The sequence below is a fragment of the Schistocerca americana genome, chromosome 1 (genome assembly GCF_021461395.2).
Source record: "Schistocerca americana isolate TAMUIC-IGC-003095 chromosome 1, iqSchAmer2.1, whole genome shotgun sequence".
Classification (NCBI taxonomy): domain Eukaryota; kingdom Metazoa; phylum Arthropoda; class Insecta; order Orthoptera; family Acrididae; genus Schistocerca; species Schistocerca americana.
The window spans coordinates 278,377,284-278,398,071 of record NC_060119.1 but is presented as its reverse complement, the minus strand read 5'-3'; the positions used below and the strand labels follow the sequence as shown (position 1 = coordinate 278,398,071).

General features: G+C 38.2%; 1 protein-coding gene across 1 annotated transcript in view; it reads left to right on the top strand.

Annotated features, from left to right (window-relative positions):
- The window catches only part of LOC124625459 (small subunit processome component 20 homolog), a 208,888-nt gene that overhangs the window by 35,777 nt on the left and 152,323 nt on the right, over positions 1-20,788 (top strand). The window contains exons 5-9 of the mRNA XM_047149176.1: positions 12-293; positions 1,756-2,006; positions 6,822-7,398; positions 7,937-8,158; positions 18,731-18,938. Of these exons, the coding sequence (XP_047005132.1) occupies positions 12-293; positions 1,756-2,006; positions 6,822-7,398; positions 7,937-8,158; positions 18,731-18,938 (1,540 nt within the window). The remainder of the gene's footprint in view (positions 1-11; positions 294-1,755; positions 2,007-6,821; positions 7,399-7,936; positions 8,159-18,730; positions 18,939-20,788) is intronic.

Genomic DNA, 20,788 nt, shown 5'->3' with positions numbered 1-20,788 from the left:
TGTTTGTGCAGGAAACATTGCAGTTTTTCCAGTCATCTTGGTCCACTGATCGCAGTCAGCACAATGAGAAGGCTTTGCTGTACCTGTTGAAACTTTTTTATCAGTTAGTTCAGCACAAAAATGGTGTCTTTATTGTGGATTCAGGACTGACAACAAAACATCTGATTAATATTTTAGAGAAGCACAGTCTTCCAGATAGTGTTTTATCAGTTGTTCTAGACATAGGGGCATGCTTGCTTCTTTCTTCCCAGCTAAGACTTTCTCAAGAACACGCTAGTTTGCTTTTACTGAAGGTAAGTGCTTTAACATGAGGAAGTGTACATATATTTTTGAACTGTTCACATTTTCTAGTTGAAGAAGATGAAATATCAAAAACAAAGCGTAGTCACTTAAAAATGTGTGTTCTGTAATAAAACTATAAATCTTTGATAACTGTGTCCCTCTTAAGTTTAGTGTAATACATCTTATTTTTAATCATTTTATGTTAAGTTTTTCTAATTCTTAGCCTCATTAAATTTCACATATTGTTCAAAACTAATCGATTTATTTTGACATGCAGCTTCCTTTTTTACGTGGCTGAACATTTTGAAAGGGTCCTGTCAATTGAAATTTGCCAGCCATGCACATTTCCTTAACTTGCAATTCACTACTCTGTTCGTGAGTGTATGAACAGTTACAGAAATCCATTTTTCCATTAGATTGATCTGTATGTTCTTAGACAGTATCAAAATAATGAATTGACACTCTAATTAAAACATATACAACACACTGATTTTACTGAAAATCTTCATATATTCCAAAAAATAAAACTTGTACCTCAGGTTGACATAGGTTTCACATTAAAAAACTATGCTTGACACTGCCTCTGATGTGGTCCCAAGCAAATGCCTTAAATAACTTTACAGTAGTATGGAACAAAGTCTCACATTGTTGGTTTCATGTTTTCTACAAAATTACAATTAAAGTTAATTTGATGAATTTAGTAATGGAAGAAGCATTGTTCTGACATAAAGTTCTACACTTGTTAGTAATTATATCAATCCATTAATACTGCAGTGCATAAATTTGCAGTGCTGATTACATAAACAATGACGCACACTAAAATATGAATTACAACAACATTACGCTGTTTTAAAAGATGCTAAAATGCTGATCATGAAATCTAATAGCTGGTGTATGTCTATGCTTAGGCAATGGTGATGTGCTTTGAAATTTAATAATTACATTAATACATTACTATTTCAATTGAAATCAGTAAATGGTTATTTCATCAGTACAGTGTATGCACTGAGATCAAGACTGTAAGTTGTGTGTAATAAAGGGATACAAAACCTGATATAAGGATTGTAAACTTTAGTTAATCTAAAATAAAAATTGTAGTGATACATTCTGAATATGCAATCCCATTCTGCTGTATTACCAGTCATAACTCTCATAACCACCCTCACCCCCCACAAAAAATTATTCTTGACTGCAGAGTCAAAAAACACACTGTTCATTTTCTGGCAAATATTAATTCAAATTTATCATCATTTATTTAAGTTGTGGATGATTTATAAATGCATTAAATACTGTTACTAAGTTGTCAGCATGTTGTTCATGCATGAAAGCAATATTTTACATACTTTCAGTTTTAAATTGCTATGGTTATACTAGTTGCCTTTCTTTAAATAGTGATGTCATAGTTCCTTATTGTATTGTCATTCATATGTAATATTTTCAACATAAACCAACACATTAATACCAAATTTTCAGATTCTTGGCGTGCCACGTCCCACTTTGTGGTTGGAATTCACTCGCAAGATAATGACGTATTCAGGGTTTGACACTCTGGTTTTACCGCGTCTTCTCCAGTACTGTAATTCTTGTTTGCCATCAAATGAGGATTGTCACCGAGTCTTATATGTTTTAACCCAGCTGTTATTATATAAGGCTCCTCTTTGTGCTTCTGGTTGTGATCTGGAAAAGTGGCATGTGTATCCACTCAACTTTGCACAGTTTGAAAGGTAACTACTTGGGAAAAAAATGTTACATTTGAATCTACATTTCCTATGACCTGGACTCTTTTATGGAAAATCACTAAATAATATTTGCATGGTACAGTGAGGTATGAGTTCAGATGAATAAGAAATCATTAGAACAGACACAGACAAACAACTGCTCAGAAAGCTGTTCAGTGTTTGTATTTATGTTAATGCAATAAAACTTTAACAGCATCCTGCTTGATAAGATAACTTTTTTCAAGTACACAACTGGGGTAGTTGGTGACAGATATGACTACATGTAGGAAGTTTTCAGTCCATGACTTAAAGGAACTGTTGCCTTACTAGAACAGTATACTAAGACATTTTGACCAGGCATGGAAGAGAGATAACGAGTTAGTAGAGAAGGTATTTTACAACGAGCCACATACACTTCATATTCTGATGAGCAGGGTTTCATCATATAATTATTAATTTTCTTACCCCTTAACAATTTTTTTCAAATTATGCTCCAAATAAAAATATTTTTTTATTAATGAAAAATGTCCTGTAACAAATGACATTTCATATAGTCAGCTAAAGGTGGCTTTTAAAGCTGAAAATAATAAGTTACAAAGTTCTGAAGATCGCCAATAATAAATTCCTAAGTATACTTGTGTATTGGACTTTGACTAAAATATCCTGAAACTTGAAGTCTTTTTTTAGTTCCTGTGTAGCTAAGAAGTCCAACCATGTGCTTCACAATGGTTTCCTGTGAACATAAATCATGGAGAAACTTGCTGGAGCACAGTGGATGAATGTATCTCATACCACTGGCAAGCACTTGTCACTCAACTGACAAACTGTCATCACTTTCAGTCTCTATTGAAGTAACAGCACATTCTTCTTCACTTTCTGAGCTGCTAAATTCAATGTCCAAATCAGGATCACTACAGCAATACTGTTTTGAAATCATTGCCTAAACAACAATAAAGTAGAGAATCTAAAAGTGCACATTTTTTTGTTGAGTATCCAAAGCTGCACACAGTAAAGATGACATCTAGTGACAACCTCCACAACCAAAACACAACAGCCCAACTACAAATGTAGTACCAGGTGCTCTCCAGCCACTGAACATCTAACTGTCAGTGCTGAAACAACCGGAGTATAAATGGAGTTTTATTTTTTCGAAAATCTCTTCTTCAGTTGCCTTAGTATACTCAAGATTTTAAGTTTCTGTCAAAATAATAAAAATTAGGTAGCTCAGGGGTTTGTGTTAAGGGGTTAATCTTGCTTTACAAAAATAAGTTCACACTGATCAGCTGAATATTTCTAAATCCAAAGCTGCACCCAATCCAGTGCCATCAAAGTATCTCACATCAAAAATCTGTAATCAGCAAATGCTGCTTAAATCAAACAATGGAAAATCCAGGATGGAATGTAACAATACTTCGACAGTTGCTACTCGCCATATAGCGGAGATGCTGAGTCACGATAGGCACAGTAAAAAGATTCACACAATCATAGCTTTTGGCCATTAAGGCCTTTGTCAGCAGTAGACACACATACACACACGCACACACACACTTAACAAGCGCAACTTGCATACACGTCTACAGTCTCAGAAAGCTGAAACTACACTGTGAGCAGCAGCATCAGTGCATGAAGGGAGTGGCAGATGGGTGGGGGTAAGGAGGAGGCTGGGGCATGGAGGGAGGGAGGGATACCCCATCCATATCAAACCTACTAACCACCAGCAATACCTCCACTTCGACAGCTGCCACCCGTTTCATACCAAGAAGTCCCTTCCATACAGCCTAGCCACCCATGGTCGTCGCATCTGCAGTGACGAGCAGTCTCTCTCTAAATATACCGAGGGCCTCACTGAAGCCTTCACTGACCATAATTATCCTCCCATCCTTGTACAAAAACAAATCTCCTGTGCCTTATCTTTCCAGTCTCCCACCACCTCCCAAAGTCCCACAGTCCAGCCACAGAGGAGCATTCCCCTCGTAACTCAGTACCATCCGGGACTGGACCAACTGAATTACATTCTCCGCCAGGGTTTTGATTACCTCTCGTCATGCCTTGAAATGGGAAATGTCCTACCCACTATCCTTCCCACCCCTCCTATCGTGGTATTTCGCCGTCCACTGAACCTACACAATATACTCGTCCATCCTTACACAACCCCTGCTCCCAATCCCTTACCTCATGGCTCATACCCCTGTAATAGACCTAGATGCAAGACCTGTCCCATACATCCTCCTACCACCACCTACTCCAGTCCGGTCACTAACATCACCTATCCCATCTAAGGCAGGGCTACCTGTGAAACCAGTCATGTGATTTACAAGCTAAGCTGCAACCACTGTGCTGCATTCTATGTAGGCATGACAACCAACAAGCTGTCTATCCGCATGAACGGCCACTGACAAACTGTGGCCAAAAAACAAGTGGACCACCCTGCAGCTGAATACGCTGCCAAACATGATACCCCTCATCTCAATGACTACTTCACAGCCTGTGCCATATGGATCCTTCCCACCCACACCAGCTTTTCTGAATTGCACAGTTGGGAACTTTCCCTGCAATACATCCTACGTTCCCGTAACCCTCTTGACCTCAACCTTCGTTAGTCACTGTCCTCATCCATCCAGCCCCCTCCCTGTTCCCATTCCAGCTCTGCCCAGCTGTCATTTCACTGCCACTCCCAGTCTTTTAATTTCTTCTTTTTATTTTTATTTCTCTCCTTTCTGCTACTCACCCCCTCCCCCCTCCGCACCTTCTCTCCTGCCCTCCGTCTAAACTGCAACATTTCACTGTCCGCCACTCCCACCATACTATCTCTCCCCCTACCTGCCACAGCCTCCTCCTTAGCCCCACCCACTCGCCACTCCCATCCCTGGTGCTGCTGCTTGCAGCGTAGTTTCAGCTCTCTGAGACTGCAGAAGTGTGTGCAAGTTGCGCTTGTGTGAGTGTGAAAGTGTGTGTGTGTGTGTGTGTGTGTGTGTGTGTGTGTGTGTGTTTGTATGTTTGTCTACTGCTGACAAAGGCCTTAATGGCCGAAAGCTATGATTGTGTGAATCTTTTTATTGTGCCTATCACGAGTCAGCATCTCTGCTGTATGGTAAGTACAACTTTCCTTCTCTCGTATTGTTACAAATGCTGCTTAAGTCAGTTTCAGTAGCTTTTCTCTGTGATGCTGAGGAATAAATGTTTTAAGTTGATAGAAAAACTTTTGAAAGTGATTTGTTCTGTGTCCAATTTACTATAACGCTTTCATTATTGGAGCATTGAGTGTTAGAGCTACAAATTTTTGTCTGTAAGTCCTCATATGTAATGTTATTCTGAGCTCTTCGCAGAGTTAGAAATATGTACATGGTGTAGAATGCTTTGGTATTGGAATTGGCTGATCCAGGGCTCTCTAAGCAAGAACTTGCTCCCAGGTAGACAAGGAACAAAACATTTCTTAACAATATCACTAAATCATACTTGTCATTTCTGTAGTAAATTGCTATTTGAGTTAAACTCAAGAAAGGTCATGACAAATTCTGTTGGTGAATATAGCTGTGCCTGTTCAAGCACTTTAGTGGTCTGATAACAAACCAAAACTATTCATTGTGGCAGGCAAGTTCACTAACTGTAAAAAGGTAAAGAAAGTTTATGTCCAGATGGACCACTGAGAATGATAGCTGTCAAAGAATGCAAACACAATGCGAATACATTAAATGCCCCAAAGTACTGGCACTACAGCTTTGTGAGCTCAAGTTGCAGTGTAGTGTAGCAGTACAGTGCCCGGCTGGCAGCTTGAGGTAGGCTCTGTAGGCAGTGGTCTCTAGGCTGCAGAATAATGTATTACAGTCTATTTGCGGCCACGTCGTAGGGTGGAAGCAAATAGATCCACATTAGCTGCACCTCGTAGGTGCATTGTTAATGAGATAGCAGTGGTGGTATCCTGAGGTGCACTTGATGAGATGCCATGGTGGTGGTTGTAGTTCAGAACATGTACTGTTTTTGGCCCTTGTTTCCATGGTCCCTGAGAGCAGATATCAAGACATGTCCAAGAATGTACTGCCATGTAGTATGAGAAGGCAACATCCTTGTGCAATGAACGTGACCTGTATATGCATGTGATTTTTTTTTTTCTTGTATTATTCCTCTGTGAGTATAGCAGTGTCACATTAGAAAATTATCTGTCTTATATCTGTAGCCAGTTTTGAAGGAATTATTTTTTCAGATTTTTTTTTTCTCCCTCCCCCCCCCCCCTCCCCCCCCTCCCCCCTTTGCAGTCTTGGTAAATATTGTGATACTTCCTACTATCTCCATGTAGTGTTTGTGTGTATGACTCCCAACATGAATATCAGATGACACTGAAATAATTACAGTTGATGTCAGTGTAGTGCCTGCCCAGAGACAGAGCTTTCTGTCAGTTCTTTTCTATTCTTCATTGCTGATTGTTGTAATGGATGTAACAGGAAGGGCAGAGATTGTGACATGTATTTCTTGGTGGTATCTGAAGGAATCGTCTCTTTTGTATACTGGCAAAGCTGAACAGCATAGGTTTTTTTTTCCCCACCATCAGAAAGTGTCCAGTGCAGCATCCATACAGTTCTTCTTTCCATGTGGACTGGTTGTTAGTGATGTTCACTTGAATGACTGTATAAATTTCACACAACTTAGCATTTACCTATCATCTCTACCGGTCTTCCAATAATGTGCCTCTATCTAAAATTAATGAGACACTGAAAAGATCTCAGCACTTTCTAGCTTAACCTTTGTAACACAATTGTGATTTAAACATATATTCCATGTATAATTGAAGTAGATTCAAAACTTATGATCTGTTCATTCTTGCAGGTTAAAAACTCGCCAGTCACTTGTGAAAGCAACATTCTGTGATTTTGTTATTGACATATTACAATTTAAAACAGCTGAAGAATTGGCTTCCCATTTTGAAGACTGTGTTTGTGCATTGATTTGTCTTCCTCATCTGATTCCTCAAAAGACAGATGAGAAATTTATAAGTGCTCTCATTCATTTGGCATTCAAATTTTTGTGTCAAAGCTCTGTTAACAACAACAGCATGGAAGTATCAGAGGAAGAAAGAGGAGAAATGTCAAGAGATGCTCAAGACTTTGCCACTCCACAGAGTAACATATTAAATGAGGAGCAACTATTGTATTTCATCTGTCTTGCTATAGAAACAATGGTACATATAATGAGAGGAGACAAGCTGGAAGATATCCTGAAACTTGAAGTAATAGATGACTTATTACCATATGCATGTAAACCAAGGTTTGTAAATGCATTGCGAGCAATTGACATATATCTAACTGCAATCAATATTAGTAAAAAGGATGATGATGTCCGTCTTACACTCCTGAAAAAATTACATAACAAACTGGAAAGGAATCTTTCTTCACCATTTCACAAGGTAAGCAGGCATTGTTTTTGTGGTTAGGTTGCACAGTTAGAAAAGAGAATGACTCCTCAGCATGTCATGATATTTTACTTCTTTCGAAGTGTTTCGTTGTATTATTATAAACAATTAAAATAAAAAAATCCAAATATTACAAGATTTGAACTCAGATTCAAAATTGTTTTGGAAACACTTTTAAGATATTAGTATTGAAATTGTGTTGCTTGAGGCTTTCCCAATGGACTATTTGTTGAAATGGCTCTCTGACGAGACACTAGATGTTGTTGTGAAATCCTAGTTTTCATTGATAAAAATGACGAACCATCACACTTGAAAATGTACATCAGTTGTGCCAATGAAATACTTTGGGAATTTCACATGCAACCTTGTAGATCTTTTTGAAAATAAAAAAAATGCAGCCTTGTAGGTTCAACAGTGCATATTACCTTTATTTCTGTATGGTGTGTGTTATAATTAATAATTTCATTCTATAGTTGTCTTAATTTTTAAGTGCAGATTTAAATTCTCAATTGTGTGTAACACACTTTCACAGGTCCGGTTCCTTACAGCCCATATATTTACTCTATTTGAAAGTGAATCAAAAGAGTCTGAAACATTGAATAACAATGTTCCAACATCCGTCTTCCATCTTTGTTTCACTTCAGAGTCGATACCACCAACTGTTCAAGATTATAGACAGAAATTGCAACATATGCAGAATTTGGAATATGAAGCTACAAGAGTTTCTCTGTCACAGAATTGTGACTTTAATAAGGTAATAAATTATTAAAATTTTCAGAAGTAATAAATTTACATACTAATTATTTCATATGACTAACATTCACATTGGTTATTTAATAAATTTTATATTTTGTGTGTGTATGTTTGGTGCCTTATTTTACTGAATAATACAGGAAGGCCAGTATCAAATACTGATATGTTGTTGTTGTTGTTGTGGTATTCAGTCCAAAGACTGGTTTGATGCAGCTCCCCATGCTACTCTATCCTGTGCAAGCCTTTTCATCTCTGAGTGACTACTGGAACCTAAATCCTTCTGAATCTGCTTACTGTTACATCTCTAGGCCTCCCTACACAATTTTTGCTCCCCACACTTCCCTCCAGCACTATTTTTGCTCCCCACACTTCCCTCCAGCACTAAATTGGTGATCCCTTGATGCCTCAGAATGTGTCCTACCAATGGATCCCTTCTTGAAGTCAGGTTGTACCACAAATTTCTCTTCTCCCCAATTCTGTTCAGTACCACCTCATTAGTTACATGATCTACTCATCTAATCTTCAGCATTCTTCTGTAGCACCACATCTCAAAAACTTCTATTCTCTTTTTGTCTGAATTGTTTATTGTCCATGTTTCACTTTCATACATTGCTACACTCCATACAAATACTTTCAGAAAGCAGTTCCTTCAATGTTAACTAGTTTCTGTTCTTCAGACATGCTATTGAAAAGTTCTTATTAATTAAAGAAAGGTCATAATATACATAAAATGCATTTAAAAATGAAAATCATAATATGTGTAAAAATCCGTTTTCAAATAAAACCTTGTTATTCTTAAAAATTCATTAGATATTCGGTTTTTGAGTGTAATGGTTCAGCTATGGTCGTCTCATATGGTCAACACTTTGTGTTGAGCAAAATGCACACAGAGAACAGTACACATATTGGGAAGACCTTTTTTGTACTAGTTCTCAGACAAAGCAAATATGTAAAACCAACCAAAATATTAATCCACACCAGCCTAGTTCCACAAGCAAGATCATTTAAAAGTAGATGGTCAGAACTGAAATAGAGAGCATAAAGACTGAACACAGTGGATTCTGCTAGCTGTGGTCCTGCTCAGCTCCAGTAAATTGTCCCTGAGACCCTGGGATGACAAGATGTGATGTGACATAGCAGCTAGGAGTTTGTCATTTGTTTGTAGAACCACTCTTGCAGTAAACCCCCTGTTCTGCTGTACCATTTGTAGGGAAAGCTGCTAACTCACTGCCAAAAGTGACAAATACAGGATCTACATCTACATTTATACTCCGCAAGCCACCCAACGTTGTGTGGCGGAGGGCACTTTACGTGCCACTGTCATTACCTCCCTTTCTTGTTCCAGTAGGGTATGGTTTGCGGGAAGAACGACTGTCTGAAAGCCTCTGTGCGCACTCGAATCTCTCTAATTTTACATTCGTGATCTCCTCGGGAGGTATAAGTAGGGGGAAGCAATATATTCGATACCTCATCCAGAAACGCACTCTCTCGAAACCTGGCGAGCAAGCTACACCGCGATGCAGAGCGCCTCTCTTGCAGAGTCTGCCACTTGAGTTTGCTAAACATCTCCGTAACGCCATCACGGTTGCCAAATAGCTCTGTGACGAAACACGCCGCTCTTCTTTGGATCTTCTCTATCTCCTCCGTCAACCCGATCTGGTACAGATCCCACACTGATGAGCAATACTTAAGTGTAGGTCGAATGAGTGTTTTGTAAGCCACCTCCTTTGTTGATGGACTACATTTTCTAAGGACTCTCCCAATGAATCTCAACCTGGTACCCGCCGTACCGACAATTAATTTTATATGATCATCCCACTGCAAATCGTTCCGCACGCATACTCCCAGATATTTTACAGAAGTAACTGCTACCAGTGTTTGTTCTGCTATCATATAATCATACAATAAAGGCTCCTGCCACTCCATGCCCCAAGTGCCTATCCGCTGCAGATCTTCCTGCATTTCGCTACAATTTTCTAATGCTGCAACTTCTCTGTATACTACAGCATCATCCGCGAAAAGCCGCATGGAACTTCCGACACTATCTACTAGGTCATTTATATATATTGTGAAAATATCTGCTGGAACTGCTTCTGCTCTAGCCAGTGATGGTAGTAGTGCAAATTGTGGTATCAGTGTCCAGTTGATTAGCATTGTGTCAGTGACTGCATGGCGCACTGATGTGATGGTGATCAAATTCACTGGTTGTAATGAGTAGTCAGATGATGTTATATACTGTCAGAATAGGAGTTGCTTCTGGTGCTGACATTTCCTGGAAGCCTTCAGTCTCTACAGAGAACCTTAGTCTTATGCACAGCAATTGCATGTACCACAATTGCACTGTGTGTGTGCATTTGGAAGAGAAGTGGGAGAAAAAAGTAGAAATATATCTGGGTGAAGCTGGGGGTTTTAGGACAGGACGATAAAAGCATTCAACAAAAGTGGAGGACGTCAAGTCATACATAAATTACTTAAGAATGGATGAGCATACGTTTCAGTTCAGTGAAGTGTCTCAGCATATCACAAAGCACAATACTCACTGCTATATCTGTAGAAGACGGGCTCACAATAACACTTTGATTTCTTGCTGCAGGAAAGAGGTACTCTAGCTTACAGTACAGCACTTGAATACTACAGTGCAAATTAACTAAAATAATACCTGAAATGTGTGAAGCACTTTATAAAGCACTAAAGGCCAATATCTGAAAGTAAATAAATGTTCAATACATTTTATGTGAATTAAGAACTATTTTTATTTTAGATCAAAGTAATAATTACATTTTGTGTCCCACAACTACAAAATTAATAGAAATGTTTGAAGCTGTTGAGGCACTTTACAATATGAGGCATCCTGAGTACAAAAATAGACAGTTTTATGTAGATACGTCCTTTTTGCTTTCTCGTGAAAGTAGCTTGAGCGGAGACCATCACTTTTCTTTTTATGTCATCAGCCGTGGACCCGGGCCGTATCTCACAACTAATGATCTCCGCAGTTGTTTTCTAGCTCTCCAGTCTCCTTAATCTATTTTTGTACTCAGGGTGCCACACGTTGTAAAGCGCCTCGTCAGATTTATACATTTCTATTAATTTTGTAGTTGACGGCACACACAAATTAAACTTCACAGCCATGTTTACAAGCACACTACTGGTGACAGAGCACTGTAGCGATGCTAGCGCTCCAAATAGTAACATTTCACACTGCAGTGAACAGAAGACAAGCGACTTTTATGATCAAATCTGCAGCGAGGCCCTAGTTTTGATCATATTGAACTGACGACAGGTGAGATTTGACAAAGTTCCGTATTACACCATCAAATTTCTTTGACATGAATATTCAACATATCAACTTTCACAAAGAAATATGATAGTGTAATACTGGCCTTATTGATTGTTGGTCAGTAAACATTGCTTTGAGCCAGAATTTTCATACAGGTGGTACCTCAGTGACTCATAAGGAGCAGTAATGAAACCTTGGACTGAAGTTTGTGTTGAATTAACACTCAGTTGGTGTCATGTTCAACTCTGGCAACAGGACTCCATCTTGGGGCATAAGGTGATGTTCAATGCAAAGTATGCCCTTGATGATGATTTCATCAGGGATGATAGACATTGTGCTCACACAGACAGTGTCCTTTTTATTACTTCACGTAGTATGACATCTTTCCATGTTTTTTCGTGCAAGTACAGAGGCAACGATTGGAAAGTCTTCCAACACATGGAATGCACATGAGTCAATTTGAAATAAGATGTCTTCCTGCTGATCTAAATCAAGAACGGGGTCTGCTGATATTCTGAAAATGGTGTCTGTGTTGGCGTGGTTTGATATTGACTTGTAAATGATCTGATGACTGTAGTATGACACAAATAAAGCCCACCTTCGTAAGTGCTGTGCTGTTTTATTCAGCATTGATGACCGAGAGCCAAATAATACTAGTAAATGTTTGTAAGGTAATTGGACATATAAAGAAATACATTCACCATGTGGCAGCAAAACACACTTATAAAAGAGTATAATTAGGTGAGCTGTCGGAGCCAGTGGCTCCTTCTTCAGGCAGAAGGGTGAAGAGGAAGAAAGAGGGGTGAAAGAAAAGGACTGGAGAGATCTAGGAAAAAGGGGTAGATTTTGGTAAAGTTATCCAGAACCGCAGGTCAGGGGAGACTTACCGGGCGGGATGAGAAGGAAAGACTGATTGTTGGGGACTGCACCATAAGAGATTTGAAAACCTGAGAGTTTAAAGGTGGAAGACAGGGTAAATGCAAGACAGAGATCACTACTGAAATACCTGTGCACAAGTTAATAAGAGCGAAAAGCTGCATTTGAATTCAGATTAACTGTTTCAATAATTGTAAATCAGATGGTGCAGACGATGTGCACACCAAATATATCATCTGCATCACAAGATTCAATAATGAATGGCTGTTTCCTTGTCAACCATTTATATAGGAGTTCTACATGAATTTCCCCTCTTATGTGTATTAACTGTCCACTTATAGCTTTACTGTTACGAGTGTACAGAGAGTCAAAATGTGCTTTAAATTGTCAGGGAAGCCAATGCACCTGTATCTGCTTGAAATGTTGTTATTTTTCCCATAATCTACGCGTTAATTAGTCACTTTTGAGGGTTTCCTGTCTCAGTGTTCCGTAATGGTTCAATTGCATAGTCATTGTGTATTTTGCATGCACTTCATGAGCTACAAACAGTTAGTATATGTACATGTTTGGTGCAATGGAACCAAACTTATTTTATGGGGGCAACAGTGGTGTAAAGTATGGTGTTTTTACTACCTGGAAATGGTGTTGCTACATTGTTAAAATGGTTTTTATTTTCCGTCTCCAGATCTAGTGCTGCACAAGAGAACCATGCATTCTCTCTCAGTGCATGGTCCTCCTGTGTAGCATGTGAATCTGATGATGACTGCCTGAGGGGGTGGAAACAGTTATATGAAAATATAATTGTAACTGTGTCAGAAAATAAAGATGTTTAAGATTATGTGTAGAACAGTCTGGGAAAGGTAGCAATGGTTTTATCCCAGGGTCTACAGTGGAGGACACGTAACTGAAACTGGCTATTTATGTGTTACTATGTGGTGGCAATCCATGTCAGAGACTTCAGTAAAAGTTGTTTTTTCCAATCATGTCTTCTTTGCTGTCATGCTTCTTCTCTTTATCTGGTTTAGTTGAGTGGACTGTGGAAGTGTCATTGAGTTCTAGCCACTGTTTTTAGTTTCCCTAGCTAACTCACACATTGTGCAATTATAGGATGTTGTTTAGTGATATATCAGAGAGGCATAGTTATTGTGTATGAGTATTGTTAAATGACTGGAATCATATTTTAGATAAATAGGTTTTAATCCACACTTGACTGTCCCAATTTAAGTTCTGGCTGAGAAGATTCCTTGAAAAATAACATGGCATTTTTTCCTTCCCCATACTTGACCTATGTTTGCTTCTGTTCCATTGCTAATTACCTCATCCACAATGGGCCATGAAGCTCTAATCTTTCACATTTCCTTCATTGTTCCTTGGGACTGAAAACAGTTCCACTCACTCACCTGGACTCACTGCCATAACTGTGAATGAGTACCGCGTTCTGAGGCTGGAAAGGTGGAAATTTCTCATGACTACAAATGCACTCCAAGCAGCCCACTCCTCACCGTTTGCTCTTGTAACCTCTTTTTACCCATCTTTTATTTCCTTATAGAAGAAAAAGGGTAGGCCCTCATAAACATTAGTTCATTTTAGCCATGCCGTTCTAGCTGTAATTGGGGCAGGGGAATCCCAGTTGAGAGTAGTAACTTGTCTCACAGCACATTATTTTACAATTTGCACACTTGCACAAGAAGGCAGTCAGAGCAATGAGAACAGCTTGTGGGTCTGCAGGGAATGACATTGTTTAGCAGTTAGTGTTTTGTATATTTCACAGTATATTCATTTCGTCGGTGAGCTTTATCAACATACTCATTAGTGTGTTGAACTTTTTACATTGAAGGTAATCATTAAGTTCTTGTGCACCTGTAAGCATTTACTTTCATGATCTTCAGTCACCAGTAATATAAGAAAATTTTATACTGTAATCGTATTTTAGTATTCAAACATTTTTGTTTGTTCTTCATAGACATTGTGAAGCTACACTGTCTCCATTTCAAGGTCTGAAATTAAACATAGAATGAATAAAGTGTAACAAAAAGGAAACACAAATTACGGGATAAGAATTGGCAGTTTCATGATAGCTGGACTAAAAAATATTTTTTGTGCAGTTGTTGTATAATTTCATTTGCCATATTTGTGGAAGTTTTGCAGCCACCCCAGAGTAATACAAATTAAAGAGAACTGCAAAAGACTACTTTCTGCATTATTTAAGCCATAAGAAAGACTACATAAACAGAAATTTTCTTCCTTGAAACAAAGATTGGCATGTCAGCAAGTGATGTCAGAAAACTTGTTAAAAATTCTGAAATTGCAACAGAAATAAGTTTTGAAACCTCTCACCTTGTTGCAAACAGCTGTCAGCTATTTACAGACAAAGATTTTGTCAAAAATTGATTCAAGATAGCTTCTAAAAAAATGTGCCCAAAATCAGTTAAATTTTTTGAATAAAATTCAGTTAAGGCAGAGGAGAATTACTGCAATGGTGGCAAATATAAAGGATCAGTTAAAAAATTTCTCAAAGAAATTTTCATACTATGCAGTGGTTTTTGATGAATCATTGACATCATGTCTATCCAACATTTCTCATTCGCTTCTGCGTGAGGCATCAGCTGTCCATACTTGTGGTTCCATCTTGAGGTATCAACTTTGACATGGAACTTAGTTCTTCAGATGTCACCATAAAAATTATCTGTGAATTAAAAAATTCAGGTTGGTTATGTGACTCAAAATTTTGACTGCTCATTACTTAAAAACATTAAATTTGTTGCTTCAAGACAGAAAACAATTGATTACTCAACTTTATAGCCACATCACATTTTTTCCTTGTAATTTAGACCTGGTAGAGCCCGACCTTGGGGAAGATCAATTAGGATTCTGTAGAAATGTTGGAACATGTGAGGCAATACTGACCCTAAAACTTATCTTAGAAGCTAGATTAAGGAAAGGCAAAACTATGTTTCTAGCATTTGTGGACTTATAGAAAGCTTTTGACAATGTTGTCTGGAATACGCTCTTTCAAATTCTGAAGGTGGCAGGGGTCAAATACAGGAAGTGAAAGTCTATTTACAATTTGTACAGAAACCAGATGGCAGTTATAAGAGTTGAGGGGCATAAAAGGGAAGCTGTGATTGGGAAGGAAGTGAGACAGGCTTGTAGCCTATCCCAGATGTTATTCAGTCTATACATTGAGCAAGCAGTAAAGGAAACTAGAGAAAAATTTGGAGTAGGAATTAAAATCCATGAAGAAGAAATAAAAACTTTGAGGTTTGCTGATGACATTGTAATTCTGTCAGAGACAGCAAAGGACCTGGAAGAGCAGCTGAACAGAATGGACACTGTTTTGAAAGGAGGATACAAGATGAACATCAACAAAAGCAGAACAAGGATAATGGAATGTAGTATAATTAAATCAGGTGATGCTGAGAGAATTAGATTAGGAAATGAGACACTTAAAGTAGTAAAGGAGTTTTGCTATTTGGGGAGCAAAATAACTGATGATGGTCGAAGTAGAGAGGATATAAAATGTAGACTGGCAATGGGAAGGAAAGCATTTCTGAAGAAGAGAAATTTGTTGACATCGAGTATAGTTTACTTAAGTGTCAGGAAGTTGTTTCTGAAAGTATTTGTATGGAGTGTAACCATGTATGGAAGTGAAACATGGACGATAAATAGTTTAGATAAGAAGAGAATAGAAGCTTTAGAAATGTGGTGCTACAGAAGAATGCTGAAGATTAGACGGGGAGATCAAGTAACTAAAGAGGAGGTACTGAATAGAATTGGGGGAGTTGAGGAATTTGTGCCACAACTTGTCTAGAAGAAGAGATCGTTTGGTAACACATGTTCTGAGGCATCAAGGGATCACCAGTTTAGTATAGGAGGGCACTGTGGAGGGTAAAAATTGTAGAGGGAGACCAAGAGATGAATACAGTAAGTAGATTCATTTGAGGTACGTAGGTTCCAGTAGTTACTCAGAGATGAAAAGGTTTGCACAGGATAGAGTAACATGGGGAGCTGCAGCAAACCAATCTTTGGACTGAAGACCACAACAATAACAATTTCAATCTATTTCAAACCCAGCTGAATTCAAGTAATTATGTACACTTTCCTAGCTACAAGAAAGTCTCAGAAAAATTTAAAGTCATCTCTAAGAGTATGTGTGATGAAAAAGTTGATTACTTAAAGCAGCCTTTAAGGCTCATTTTTCTGATTTTCACAAGAAAAAGCCATTGCTACATTTATTTAGCAACCATTTTGCTACAATATTCACCAGATGTTCAGCTGTAACTTTTCAACAAGCAAAATGATGAAATATTGTGAATTAAATTCCGTTGAATTTCTGTTGTGTCAATGAAAGAATTAAAAGTTATTGATAGATAAAGTACTAAAATGTGTTAACTAGCCTCCTTGAGTCAACTTATTGTATATCTGAACAAGCTTTTTCCAGAACAAACATTAAAAAATCAAAAAGTAGGAACCACTTTAGGAATAACAATTCGGGCAGTTTTGCTCTTGTGTAGGACAAAACTTGAGTCAAATCTCAAAGCAGTTGTGAAATCAATGAAGTATCATGTTTCAAATTAACTAGTGTACATAATATTTCTGTCAAAGGAAATCATTGTAATTATATTTGTTACATAGAATGAATGTTTGTGAAACAGTTGATATGAACTAAGTGCATATGGGCTTCTCCTCCCACCTCCCTGACCCTTACAGTCATAGCGAGGCGTTAGGGCCCTGCAGTATTAGCATGTATATGCAACCTAGTGTAGATCTATGCTGTTGCATCTGCAATGTAGTGGGTTCATTAGAGTTACTGGAAACTGATCCTGTAGTAGAAAACAGGCTCTCACTGAGCTGCAAAATTGTCATTTTGCCCTAAGTTAGAATCTGGATTTGCATCAGCATTGGAGTTGGCCAGAAGCCTTTGAGTGTGTAACACAACTGGCCACCAGATGCTGGTCCAACTGATCTGATGACACCGAATATGTCTGAAGATGACTAACATAAAGTCAAAACCAGATAAAAGCTAAGTGAACTGTACTTAAATAAAACAGTATATCGAATTATTTTAGCTAAAATTGACTCATTGTCGGTAAAAATTGCCACATAGTTTAGGTGCTAGAAGTATCATTTAAATTCCAGATTTGTAAAATTGACAAATGCCTATTTTATTATGCAGATAGAAATAAAAATTACAATTGCATAAAATGTTATTTTCTATGCATAATACATAAGGGTAGCCCTAAAAATGTTTCATTGTACATGTATACACTCAAGCAACTAAATGAGATGCAATTAAAGCGTGGTATGAGGGATGTTCAGTTCGTAATGCAACACTTTTTTTTTTTCCTGAAAGCGGGTTAGTTTTATTCAGGGTTCGAATATGCCAGATTATTCCCCACTCTTTTGGCTACAAAACCCTACCTTTCAAAATAATCTCAATTCAGTGCGACAGCCTTATACCACCGTAATTGAGGAGCCTGTATGCCTACATGGTACCACTCCACTGGTCAACATCAGAGCCAACAATTTTCAACAAAAAACTGTCATGATCAGCCTTGTAATGCACAAGCAATTCCACACAGATGGTCCTTTGTCACTTTTGATAGTCTTCTGTCATACTTCAAGGAACCCAGCAGGCACACGCCATTTAGTACTCCAGCTGGTGGATGAGTGTGTCAGCACTACCAACAGTGGCATCCAGCTGAACAGCGAAGTGTTTGATTGTGATCCGTTGATCACCTTGAATGAGAGACACATCACATTTCAACATTGTAGGAGTCACATCTGTGTGTGGACAGCCAGCATGCGGTAAATTGAACATATGTGCTTGACCTTGTTGCAGTTATGACGGACACATCAGCCGATGACTCTTTGTGCTTTAGTTCACAGCCATGTGACATTCTGCAGGTTCCTACGAAACTCAGTTACAGCTCTCTGCTTGGAACACACCTCTATTATAGACACCATTTTGAAGGTTACGTATAGCATCGCCACCTATCGGAACTTTGTAAAACTGTAGGGGCTGAAGCAGTAATATTCCACGACGTCCCACAATGAAGTCCACATTTTTCAAACGAAATTGGCCAAGGAAAAAAAAGTGTTGCATTACTCATTGAATGACCCTCTTATTTATCACTTCATTAATGGCAGGAAGTTATTAAATGTAAGTTATTTTGCTTTATTATTAAAGAGTAAGTAAAGAGTGAATTGAAATTGAAAATTTTGGTGCTATTATTATATTTGCAGGTATCAAGCATTAACTGCACAACTATTAGTAAATTACAAACTAATTTGTCATCACTTCTCAAATCCTGCAACATTTTATATTTTTTGAATGTAAAGTGCCACAAGCCCCCCTCCCCCACCTTTAATTATAACCTTTTATTCAGTTGTATTTCTACAGAATGTGTGTTTTTTCAGGTTCCACTACACCACCTGCTTGGCACATTGTATATAAATTTTCAACTTTTGTGGGAACCAACTGGCAAGTTGATTTCTTCGTATGCTCGAGGAATGCAACTTTCAGACTTCTGGTCTGTCTTTGGTGACCAGTTAAGATTGGCTGCAGTTCACATAAAAGCTCCCATGAAGACTGAAGATTTAACTGAAAGCTGCTCTTTGTTCAAAAGTGAGTTAACTTTTTAAGTGGAATCATTTGCCATGAAACAATGAAATGAAATTTGACACTAGTCAACTCATCTACATCCACATTTATACTCCGCAAGCCACCCAACGGTGTGTGGCGGAGGGCACTTTACATGCCACTGTCATTACCTCCCTTTCCTGTTCCAGTCACGTATGGTTCACAGGAAGAACGACTGCCAGAAAGCCTCCGTGCGCGCCGCTCTAATTTTACATTCATGATCTCCTTGGGAAGTATAAGTAGGGGGAAGCAATATATTTGATACCTCATCCAGAAACGCACCCTCTCGAAACCTGGACAGCAAGCTACACCACGATGCAGAGCGCCTCTCTTGCAGGGAGTGCCACTTGAGTTTGCTCAACATCTCCGTAACGCTATCACGCTTACCAAATAACCCTGTGACAAAACGCGCTGCTCTTCTTTGGATCTTCTCTACCTCCTCCGTCAACCCGATTTGGTACGGATCCCACACTGATGAGCAATACTCAAGTATAGGTTGAATGCGTGTTTTGTAAGCCACCTCCTTTGTTGATAGACTACATTTCTAAGGACTCTCCCAATGAATCTCAACCTGACACCCGCCTTACCAACAATTAATTTTATATGATCATTCCACTTCAAATCGTTCCATATGCATACTCCCAGATATTTTACAGAAGTAACTGCTACCAGTGTTTGTTCTGCTATCATATAATCATACAATAAAGGCTCCTTCTTTCTATTTATTCGCAATACATTACATTTGTCTATGTTAAGGGTCAGTTGCCACTCCCTGCACCAATAGTCCAGTCAAATACCTTGCAAGAGGTGGGGTAGAAGAGTTTATTTTTTCAACTCGTTCATATGGTTGGAAATATTAGAAAACCGAGTTTTGCCAACAAAATTTCGCTTGGGAAAACTTTCTGCAGTCAAAAAACTTGGAAAATTTTGGCCTTTTTTCCGTTTTTTTTTTTTTTTTTTTTTTTTTTTCAAAATATCTCAGTTTTGTTTGCTCCTATCGCTATAACGTCTATTTTCTTTTTTAAAGAGCACAAAATTCTCTACAAATTTGATTCTTGCCATTTTTTTCCACTCCCAATATCTAAGTCGCTACAGCGCCTCAAAAAATACCAATTTTTCAAATTTTGAGCATAATGGCAAGATACCTTATTTTTGAACACTATTTTTTCAGTTTCTGTTTATGTAGTATAAATACATTATACATCATGTTATATGTTGGAATTTACCACCTCACTTTCAAGTGTTCAATTTCTCTGTATGCAACATGAGGATTGCTGGGCACCCAACTATTGTGATTCTTATCTTACATCACTACCTGAAGTTCACTATGGGCCACCTCAGCCCTGGTATTTGTAAAACTATAAATATAAAAATACATCATTAAGGGACACACACACACACACACACACACACACACACACACACACACACAAAAAAAAAAAAAAAAAAAAAATTGTCTCAGGAAACTGAACTATTATTAGCTGCAATAGGCAACCTAATAAGATAGGTAATTATTCTTGTGTATAAAAGCCACACAGTTGACATTAAAAATAAGTAGCTTTATTACAATTAAAATGCATTGTCAGTTACTAAAAAATGTTGACAGTTCTGGGTGTGTAATACTTGTAATATCGCACATTAGCGCACTTGAGACAGATATGAGCATCACTTCCAACGTTTTGATGGGCCAGGTACCTCAGTGTCACCAGAAATACCTTGAGTTACGGATTCAGGGTCTGTACCTAGAGTTGATCCCAGATTGACCTCTTCTTTAAACAGCGAGTCAGCCTCAGCAAGTTCGTTGATTTCGTCAGCGGTTTCCTCAACATCCTCCA